Genomic DNA, 10,904 nt, shown 5'->3' on the forward strand with positions numbered 1-10,904 from the left:
CTCACCCGCCCCAGATGGTCAAGGAGTCCCTCACCCGCCCCGCCCCTCTCCCCTCCTTTCTCTCCTCGGTCGTTTGTCACCTTCACCACCATGGCGCCGCTACGGAGCTCCCAAGCTCGACATGGCTGCCGTCGATCTCCTCCATGCCAGCCCCGACCATCACCGGCCACCTCCGCAACCATGGCGCTGATGCGGAGCTCCCATGCTCGGCATGGTCATCGCCAATCTCCTCCACACCGGCCTCGACCATCACTGCCCACCTACGCCGCTGCGACCATCCCGATGTTGCATTTTTTCTGAAACATCATTGATGTTATAGAGGCGCGGGTCTGCAAGCTCACCAGATTGCTACATCTATGACGTTTCTAAAACATTGCCAGTGTTGTGGAGGTGCGGGAGCTGCGAGCTTGCTGGTTTGTAACGTCCCGACTTTTCCTGAAACATCACCAGACATGCGAGCTCATCGGATTACAACATCGTTTGTGTTACTGAAACATAATTTATGTTGCGGTATTGATGTTTTCTGAAACAAAACTTATGTTGCAAGATCGAACGGCTCCCGACCCGGCCGATCTTTTAAAAGGATCAGCACGGCCCTTGTTTCTCTGTTGGTGCTGTCAATTGGGCCTTCATCAGTTCAAAAAAAGAAAAAGAAATGGGCCTTGACGTAAGTACACACATGTGTACCCACGCTCGGCAAGAACCCTCGTCTCGGTCTCGGACCTTAACCCGCGCCCTCGCCGCCGCCGCCGCCGCCCGCGCGGAGCTAGAAGAAGGAGTGGAGAGGGCAAAACAGTCCCGCGATGGAGTACGTCAACCCTCTCACCGGCTTCCGCGTCGACGGCCGTCGCCCCAACGAGGTCACGCCCCTCTCCTCCCTGTCTCGCCTTCCTCTGCTTCACGCTCGGCTGACTCTGCTTCTTCGCGGCCGGTGTCTCGCAGATGCGGCAGCTCAAGGGCGAGGTTGGCGTCGTCTCCAGGGCCGACGGCTCGGCGCTCTTCGAGATGGGCAACACCAGGGTCATCGCCGCCGTCTACGGGCCCCGAGAGGTACTTGATGCTTCCTCCTTTGTCTGAGCATAGGGTTCGTGCACGCCAACTGTTCGACGCATTGTCTGTTAGGAATTGGCGTGAGTTCTGCAGCCAATGATCGGTATTGAGGTGATTTGGGGAGGTTTTTCAATCGCACATGGCATGTATGATAGAATGCCTGCGGGGATTAATGTCGGGTTTGTTGTTATGTTCTGGATTGAGGACGATATTCTTCAAAGGGCACACGAAATGTTTGATGGAATGTCTATGAACGGTTACCGTGGAGTATATTGTTTGGGATCTTTTTTTAAGTTCATACGGCGCGTTTCATGTGGTTTCTGTGAAAGGATTGGTTGTGAGCTTTGTGGTTTATTGTTGGAACTAGATGCCATAGAGCACTGAAACGGCACACTAGTCCTATCATCTTGCAGATGCTACCGCATAATGGGGTCTTTCTGGTGTTTTCTTTTTTAGAACCAATGAGCTAAAAACTCAAGGTCGGGGATTACAATCACGCAGACAAAGCTGCTGTAGGTTTTTCGGGACTCTAGCTGTTAACACCTGGTCTCCGGATCTTCTAGCCACAGCAGCCAGCTCGTGAGCGAGCTTGTTGCACTCCCTTCCAACAATGTTGATCTGGTACGATGAGAAGTACTGGAGAAGTCTTTTTAATATCAGATACGAGAGGGTAGCAGGGAGACCGGTTCAGTGTTGAAGACTGGAGCTCATTTCCCACAGCGGCGCAGTCTGTCTCAATTACTGTCGGATCTCTGTAGAATGTTGCTAGCTCCTGAAGGCCAATCAGCATCGCATAGGTTTCTGCCTCCTGGACAGAGGCGCATGATTCCATTCTTCTGCAGAACGAATTAAGAGCTCTCGCCCATTGGAGTCTCGGGTCACAGCTCCCGCCCAACTTTCTCCTGTATCCTGATGGAACGCTGCGTCAGTGTTTAATTTAACCATCCCTTCCATCGGTTTCGAGCACTGATTGGTCTTTATGGCCGAGGGCTCGCATGGTCTGTCCTCAAACAGAGAGGCAGAGCTTTTCCCTCCGACTGCCGCAGACATATGCTGGGCATTGCTTACTTCATTTTCGTATCTGCACAGGAAGGCTACAGATCCTGGGACTGCATCCTTTCCGTTTCCATGGATTAGATTGTTCCTCAATTCCCAAGCCTGCCAACAAAATAAAAGGATTCTTATTCTGACTGTTTGAGGCAGCGGGTCAAGAAGTAGCTGCAGCCAATCCTCGCCTGTTTAACTTAGGTATTCCACTTTGGGGAGGTCCCAGGCAGCTCTTAATTCGTTTCTGACTGCTTTGCTTCTAGTCCAAGTGATAACAGTGTGGTGCTCATCTTCCCTGCCATTTCCACAGATATCACAGTTGTCCTCTTTAGCTATTGTTCTCCTGAAGGCATTATGTTTGGTTGCAAGAGATTTTGTGGCAAACTCGCCATCCGAAGACTTTTACTTTTTAAGGGACCTTGGCTTTCCAGATTAAATCCCATAGGCTTTGGTCTCCCGACACGCTGGTGGAGTTTGATGCAGATAAGTCAGTCTGTCTCTTTAGCCGTTCTGCAAGCTTATAGGCGCTTTTAACAGTTAAAACCCCCGATGTTTCGTGGTGCCAAGCAACAACTTCATCAACTGCCTGAGAGGGTAGCCAGATTTTACAAATCTCATCCGCATCAAAAGGATAGAAAATCTGTTTTATCCGTTCCACGTCCCACTCTTTAGCTCCAGAAACCATGAGCTGGTTAACCCATCGCAGTCTCGATCTTCTTATGAACGCAGCCGTGTGCAAACCCTCCTTCCTAGGTATCCACTGATCTCTCTGAATTTGATTTTTTTCTTCCATGTCCCACTCTCCAGAATTCCAGATGATGCCCTTTTTAAGTTCTAGACCGAACTCAATCCCTCTCCAGCCTGGGGAGGCATCCGAGGAGAAGACCTTATCCAGTAAGTTTCCATGAGCATAGTACTTGGATTTTACCACTCTGGCACAAAGGCTATCAGGCTTTTGTAGTAGTCTCCATCCTCGCCTCGCTAGCAGGGCTTGGTTGAAGAGATGCATATCATGGAAACCCAGTCCGCCGTTCCTTTTTGCTTTAGACAAATTTTCCCACGGCATCCAGTGCACCTTCCGGTGTCCCTCATTATCTCCCCACCAGAAATCTCTGATCATCCTCTCATATTTTTTACAGAAGCTCAAATTTAGTTTAACCACCACCCCCCCAATTGACATGCATAGGGAGGGCTTGTATAACCGATTTGATATGGACCACCTTTGCAGCCTGAGACATAAACTTTTCGTTCTAGTCACTACACCTTTTCCCAAATCTATCCATGATGGGTTGGAATTTTTCATTCTTCGTTCTGCCATCAGGAGTTGGTAAACGAAGGTATTTGCTCTCGAAGACTGTGGATTCCACCCACAGGACCTTGGTAATCTCCTCCCTCACATTGCTCGGGCAGGCTTCGCTGAACAACAAAGAGCATTTTCTTTGACTAAGAAGTTGGCAGGAGCATTTTCGGAACGTGACAAGGATCTCATTGGTCTTTTGCGCTTGTTCGGTTCCACGGTGGCTTTGAAGAATAAAAGGCTGTCATCCGTAAATAACAGATTTGAAATACCTGGGCTCCCCCCGGCTACCTTTATCGGTGTAAGACCCCCAACAGCAACCTCCTTGTTCAACAGTGTACAAAGACCTTCAGCCACTAGGAGAAACAGGTACGGGCTAAGTGGGTCTCCCTGGCGCAAGCCTCTCGAGGGTCCAACAGCTCACCATTACATCTTGAGGGTTGGAAAGACTCCATTTCATCTCAAAGACCATTCTCTGCATTGCTCCTTCCAGAAACCTCCAATCCACACGGTCATACGCTGTAGCCAAATCCAGCTTATACGCACAATGGTTATCTCTTTGATTCTTACTATGTTGAATTTTGTGGAAGCACTCAAAAGCTACGATGGCATTGTCCGTGATGAGCCGCCCTGGGATGAAGGCGCTTTGGGTTTCTGAAATAAGGTCATCAAGGAACGGCCTGAGGCGGTTAACTAGGATCTATTTTTTTTGGCGGGGTGGTTAACTAGGATCTTAGAAATGACCTTATAAATCACGTTGCATAGGCTGATCGGCCGGTAGTCCTTAATGCTTTCCGGGTTATTTCTTTTGGAATTAGCACAATCACGGTCTTGTTAACCCCGTCAGGGATAGTCCCATCCTCAAAAAAATTTATTATCGCTTTTGTGACTGGTGTTTGGGTACTGCCAATAACATGTTTCTGCTGTTTTGGTACTGCTAATAACATGTTCTAGGAAACCTGTAGGGTCAATGGTGCCAGTAGAACATTTTTAGATCAACAAACAGTGAGGAGCTCTCCGGCTCCATTTCATTGAAAAAAAGACCGCATAACAGGTTCGGCACAAAGCATCCATGCCAAGTTCAGAAAGCAGTAAAAGCAAACTACTGAAATGAACTAAAAAGGTTCAGCCATCTCCAAGTTTCTGTGCAACGCACAGCCATGTTCTAAGTATTACATGCAAAGGGCAAGCCACACCACATTTCCAGTAAAGCACCAGATCAGTCAAGCCCCTGCCGTTGGAGCCATCGGCGACCAGCAGGCAGCATCAATGGTGGAGACAGGGCTCACCAGAGCGGTTGCTTGACTGATCTGCTTGAGTGCCAGTAGAACATGGGGTGTTTTCTCACAGGGCCTATGGCGGCTCTTGTGTAGCTATGATATTGCTTTTCATACCAGTTAGTATTTCTCTATATGAAAGGCTAGCAAATCCCAGCTTAAACCTTATGTTATGTTTGCTTGTTTTACTCATTCAGATCCAAAACAGGAGTCAGCAACAAAACAGTAAAGAGGCTTTGGTAAGTTTATTAGTCTAAGCGCATCAAGTTTTAAAGGCTCTCTTGTTAGGATGTGCTCCTGAGAAATGTGTCTGCAGGTGCGTTGTGAGTATAGAATGGCCGAATTTAGCACTGGGGATCGAAGGAGAAAGCCAAAAGGTGACAGGTATGTTCCAGCTTAAGAAGGAAAAACTGATGAAAATAACTTAATCGCTGACTATAGTGGATTCATTTATTATCAGTACATGCTTTCGACATGACAGGTTTTCATATCGTTATTTCCAGGCGTCTTTTTCTCCATGCTATGTTTTTGCAAATATTTCTGATATCATTATAGTTTTCTGTATTGGGGACTGTTATTTTTGAATTATGTCTGATTTGTTCTTAAAGGGAATCATCTTGAGAGCTTTTTGGGCTGGTAACATGATCAACTATTGCAATGCAATTAAAGTAGAAGATCAGGAATTTCCTCATCATGTGAAATAAAACAGACAGTGCTAATGTATAGCTTATAGTTGATTGATGTCAGTTTGCTTGTGATGAACAACTGAACACACAGTATACAAAGGGAATGAAACGATGCTTCAGGTATAGTATACTTATTTCACTTCCTGCACAACTATATGGTAATAAGGTGAATCTACAACTTTGTGACAGGCGATCAACAGAAATTTCGCTTGTTATTCGTCAAACAATGGAGGCAAGCATATTAACACATTTAATGCCACACTCACAGGTGAGTCATCTAATCAGTTGTGCTGCAAGAAACCTCTATCCCGAATTATGAACAGGACCCACTTTGAATTCTTACTGTGATTGTTTTGTAGATTGACATATTTGTCCAAGTTCTTCAAGCTGATGGTGGTAAGTGCACTATATTTGAATATTTCAGATCTATCTCTAATCTACATGCATAAATAGAACCAACTTTATTTCCTTTCCAAACCAAAGGCACACAACACAAGATTCTTTTTGTCCAGAGGCCGTTTAAATATTTTACTTAGTACACATGCATTTTCTTGTTTCCATTACCCAGTCCTGCTATGATCTACTATTATTTTTACCTATTTTGAAACGATTGTAGCATGAGTGGTGCTTAAAATGACTCCAATTCCTATCTTGATCATGACTGTATATAACAGGAACCAGGTCTGCATGCATCAATGCTGCAACGCTAGCACTTGCAGATGCTGGGATTCCAATGCGAGACATAGTCACTTCTTGCAGTGCTGGGTATCTGTGTTCTACTCCTTTGCTTGGTATGGGCCTATTTTCTGTTCTCCCATCTATGACAAAGCTAAGAATCATCTCACAAAGAGGCCTCAACCATTCTAATATGTTATTTCAGATCTGAATTATATAGAAGACAGCGCTGGAGGCGCGGATGTCACCGTTGGCATTCTTGCAAAGATGGACAAAGTGACTCTTCTGCAGGTTACAGAACGATCATAAACTTTGATTGCTCCAAATTTCAGGGTCTCCCTAGCCCACGCCTCATCTGCAACACAAACTTTCTGATGCAACACATTTCTTATGTGCTTAGTTTGCTGCATTACATCATTCATTCACAGCAACACTAATGCTCAAATGGCGATTTTCAGATGGACGCGAAACTACCAATGGACACATTTGAGACTGTGATGGACCTTGCAAGTGAAGGGTGCAAAGCGATCGCAACCTACATCCGAGAGGTTAAGAACCGTTCCTTGTTCTCGGCCGCCCTTGCTCAATTATATCTCCAAACTTGTCGTCCTACCATTGGACACACTGAAACCTTATTGTTGTGTACACCAATGATTTCCCATTGTATGGAACCTCAATGCCGATTGGTTGTGCCGTGATGCTGAAGCAGGTGCTATTGGAGAACACGAAGCAGCTGGAGTGTCAGCGAGGCTAGTTAAACCTAGCAGGTGGAGGCCATTGAACGAGAGCGTGTAGCACTTGAAGGCGGATCTTTTGTGTAACACAGATTGATGGCTTATCTGCCTAGCACAGACACTGAACCTGTCAAAGATAGCTGGACCATCATTTTCCCTCCTAACGTAAATGCTGTAGCGCACAGGAGATGACATCTTGATTATGTGAAACTTTGATGTTGAACTTGGTATCCATGTTGTACTTTTGAAAATGTTTTAACATGGTGCAAATTTAACTTAAATAGCAGACGGAGTATGGTACATACATCCCTAGGTTGACATGTTGTGAAAGCATTTCTACTTCTTTTATGATGGATGATGAAAATTTTGTTTGACTGAAAAACTCTTATAGAAGAAAGCATATGTATGCTGCTATCATTCTGCCTGCATCATCACCAAATGGCAACGCAGCTCCATCACACCATTTTGCTGGCTGTAGTCAAATACTCCCTCCGTTTTTTATTTACTCCCCATATTAGCTTTGATTGAAGTCAAACTTTATAAGGTTTGTAGAAAACAATATGAATATTTACAATAACAAATTTGTATGATGTGAAAATATATGCAATGATGAATCCGATGGTATTGATTTGGTAGTTAATATACTATTTTTCTACAAACCTGTTGAAAGTATACAAAGTTTGACTTTAGACAAACCTAATATACGGAGTAAATAAAAACAGAGAGAGTATTATTCCGCCTTGAAGACACAAAAGGAGATATAATAAATACATCAGTTTTATTCACAACAATGGAGCCAAAGTTACAACATGACACACGTCTACATAATGTATATCAATAGGGTTTGAATCAACAGAGCAACAATATACTGAACTGATGATATGGACACAAAGGGAACATCAAGCACACTATTAAATCGGCACGCAGGCCGCCGAGTTAGTTTTGGGCAAGCACACTATTACCGACAGGAAATGCTGACATGGTAGCATTGTTCTCCTGGCCTGTGGCGTCCACCCTCAGTCTTCATGTGAAAGAAATATGCCCTAGAGGCAATAATAAAATTATTATTTATTTCCTTATATCATGATAAATGTTTATTATTCATGCTAGAATTGTATTAACCGGAAACATAATACATGTGTGAATACATAGACAAACAGATTGTCACTAGTATGCCTCTACTTGACTAGCTCGTTGATCAAATATGGTTATGTTTCCTAACCATAGACATGAGTTGTCATTTGATTAACGGGGTCACATCATTAGGAGAATGATGTGATTGACTGGACCCATTCCGTTAGCTTAGCACACGATCGTTTTAGTAATATGCTATTGCTTTCTTCATGACTTATACATGTTCCTATGACTATGAGATTATGCAACTCCCGTTTACCGGAGGAACACTTTGTGTGCTACCAAACGTCACAACGTAACTGGGTGATTATAAAGGTGCTCTACAGGTGTCTCCAAAGGTACTTGTTGGGTTGGCATATTTCGAGATTAGGATTTGTCACTCCGAATATCGGAGAGGTATCTCTGGGCCCTCTCGGTAATGCACACCACTTAAGCCTTGCAAGCATTGCTACTAATGAGTTAGTTGCGGGATGATGTATTACAAAACGAGTAAAGAGACTTGCCGGTAACGAGATTGGACTAGGTATTGAGATACCGACGATCGAATCTCAGGCAAGTAACATACCGATGACAAAGGGAACAACGTATGTTGTTATGCGGTTTGACCGGTAAAGATCTTCGTAGAATATGTGGGAGCCAATATGAACAACCAGGTTTCACTATTGGTTATTGACCGGAGACACGTCTCGGTCATGTCTACATAGTTCTCGAACCCGTAGGGTCCGCACGCTTAAAGTTTCGATGACGGTTATATTATGAGTTTATATGTTTTGATGTACCGAAGGTTGTTCGGAGTCCCGGATGTGATCCCGGACATGACGAGGAGTCTCGAAATGGTCGAGACATGAAGATTGATATATTGGAAGCCTATGTTTGTGTTGGGGAACGTAGTAATTTCAAAAATTTCCTACGCACACGCAAGATCATGGTGATGCATAGCAATGAGAGGGGAGAGTGTTGTCTATGTACCCTCGTAGACCGGAAACGGAAGTGTTAGCACACCACGGTTGATGTAGTCGTACGTCTTCACGGCCCGACCGATCAAGCACCAAAACTACGACACCTCCAAGTTTTAGCACATGTTCAGCTCGATGACGATCCCCGGACTCCGATCTAGCAAAGTGTCGGGGATGAGTTCGGTCAGCACGACGGCGTGGTGACGATCTTGATGTTTTACCATCGCAGGGCTTCGCCTAAGCACCGCTACAATATTATCGAGGACTATGGTGGAGGGGGGCACCGCACACGGCTAAGAGATCAATGATCAAGTGTTGTGTCTCTGGGGTGCCCCCCTGCCCCCGTATATAAAGGAGTGGAGGAGGGGGCTGGCCAAGGAGGGTGGCGCGCCCTAAGGGGGAGTCCATGTTGGGTTTCGTAGTAATTTCAAAAATTTTCCTACGCACACGCAAGATCATGGTGATGCATAGCAACGAGAGGGGAGAGTGCTGTCTACGTACCCACGCAGACCGACTGCGGAAGCGTTGACACAACGTAGAGGAAGTAGTCGTACGTCTTCACGATCCAACCGATCAAGCACCGAAACTACGGCACCTCCGAGTTCGAGCACACGTTCAGCTCGATGACGATCCCCGGACTCCGATCCAGCAAAGTGTCGGGGAAGAGTTCCGTCAGCACGACGGCGTGGTGACGATCTTGATGTACTACAGCAGCAGGGCTTCGCCTAAACTTCGCTACAGTATTATCGAGGACTATGGTGGCTGGGGGCGCCGCACACGGCTAAGGAATAGATCACGTGGATCAACTTGTGTGTTCTTTGGGGTGCCCTGCCTCTGTATATAAAGGACTAGAGGGGGGAGGCTGGCCGGCCAAGGGAGGGCGCGCCAGGAGAGTCCTACTCCCTCTGGGAGTAGCATTCCCCCCCAATCCTAGTTGGAATAGGATTCCTTGAGGGGGGAAAGAGAGAGAGGGGGCCGGCCACCTCTCCTAGTCCTAATAGGACTAGGGGAAGGGGGGAGGCGCACAGCCACCTTGGGCTGCCCCTTTCTCCTTTCCACTAAAGCCCACTAAGGCCCATATAGTTCCCGGGGGGGTTCCGGTAACCTCCCGGTACTCCGGTAAAATCCCGATTTCACCCGGAACACTTCCGATATCCAAACATAGGCTTCCAATATATCAATCTTTACGTCTCGACCATTTAGAGACTCCTCGTCATGTCCGTGATCACATCCGGGACTCCGAACAACCTTCGATACATCAAAATGCATAAACTCATAATATAACTGTCATCGTAACCTTAAGCGTGCGGACCCTACGGGTTCGAGAACAATGTAGACATGACCGAGACACGTCTCCGGTCAATAACCAATAGCGGGACCTGGATGCCCATATTGGCTCCTACATATTCTACGAAGATCTTTATCGGTCAGACCGCATAACAACATACGTTGTTCCCTTTGTCATCGGTATGTTACTTGCCCGAGATTCGATCGTCGGTATCCAATACCTAGTTCAATCTCGTTACCGGCAAGTCTCTTTACTCGTTCCGCAATACATCATCTCACAACTAACATATTAGTTGTAATGCTTGCAAGGCTTATGTGATGTGCATTACCGAGAGGGCCCAGAGATACCTCTCCGACAATCGGAGTGACAAATCCTAATCTCGAAATATGCCAACCCAACATGTACCTTTGGAGACACCTGTAGTACTCCTTTATAATCACCCAGTTACGTTGTGACGTTTGGTAGTACCCAAAGTGTTCCTCTGGTAAACGGGAGTTGCATAATCTCATAGTTATAGGAACATGTATAAGTCATGAAGAAAGCAATAGCAACATACTAAACGATCGGGTGCTAAGCTAATGGAATGGGTCATGTCAATCAGATCATTCTCTTAATGATGTGATCCCGTTAATCAAATAACAACTCATTGTTCATGGTTAGGAAACATAACCATCTTTGATTAACGAGCTAGTCAAGTAGAGGCATACTAGTGACACTTTGTTTGTCTATGTATTCACACATGTATTATGTTTCCGGTTAA

General features: G+C 45.7%; 1 protein-coding gene across 1 annotated transcript; it reads left to right on the forward strand.

The window, feature by feature from the left end:
• Positions 1-661: 661 nt before the first annotated feature.
• On the forward strand, positions 662-7,049 carry LOC125542433 (exosome complex component RRP41 homolog). Its single transcript, XM_048705476.1, has 10 exons — positions 662-860; positions 943-1,050; positions 4,869-4,910; positions 4,988-5,055; positions 5,547-5,625; positions 5,717-5,753; positions 6,032-6,148; positions 6,238-6,323; positions 6,491-6,580; positions 6,742-7,049. Exons 1-10 carry the CDS (start codon positions 804-806, stop codon positions 6,784-6,786), a joined length of 729 nt encoding a protein of 242 aa, XP_048561433.1. The 5' UTR covers positions 662-803; the 3' UTR covers positions 6,787-7,049.
• Positions 7,050-10,904: the final 3,855 nt, after the last annotated feature.

The sequence above is a fragment of the Triticum urartu genome, chromosome 3, assembly GCF_003073215.2.
Source record: "Triticum urartu cultivar G1812 chromosome 3, Tu2.1, whole genome shotgun sequence".
Taxonomy (NCBI): domain Eukaryota; kingdom Viridiplantae; phylum Streptophyta; class Magnoliopsida; order Poales; family Poaceae; genus Triticum; species Triticum urartu.

Bases quoted from the DNA above. Each gene is read 5' to 3' on its own strand.
- LOC125542433 (XM_048705476.1), top strand. From the start codon at position 804: ATGGAGTACGTCAACCCTCTCACCGGCTTCCGCGTCGACGGCCGTCGC. The intron at 5,754-6,031 runs GTAAGTGCACTA...TGTATATAACAG, and splicing joins AGTTCTTCAAGCTGATGGTG to GAACCAGGTCTGCATGCATC. The intron at 6,581-6,741 runs GTTAAGAACCGT...ATGCTGAAGCAG, and splicing joins TCGCAACCTACATCCGAGAG to GTGCTATTGGAGAACACGAA.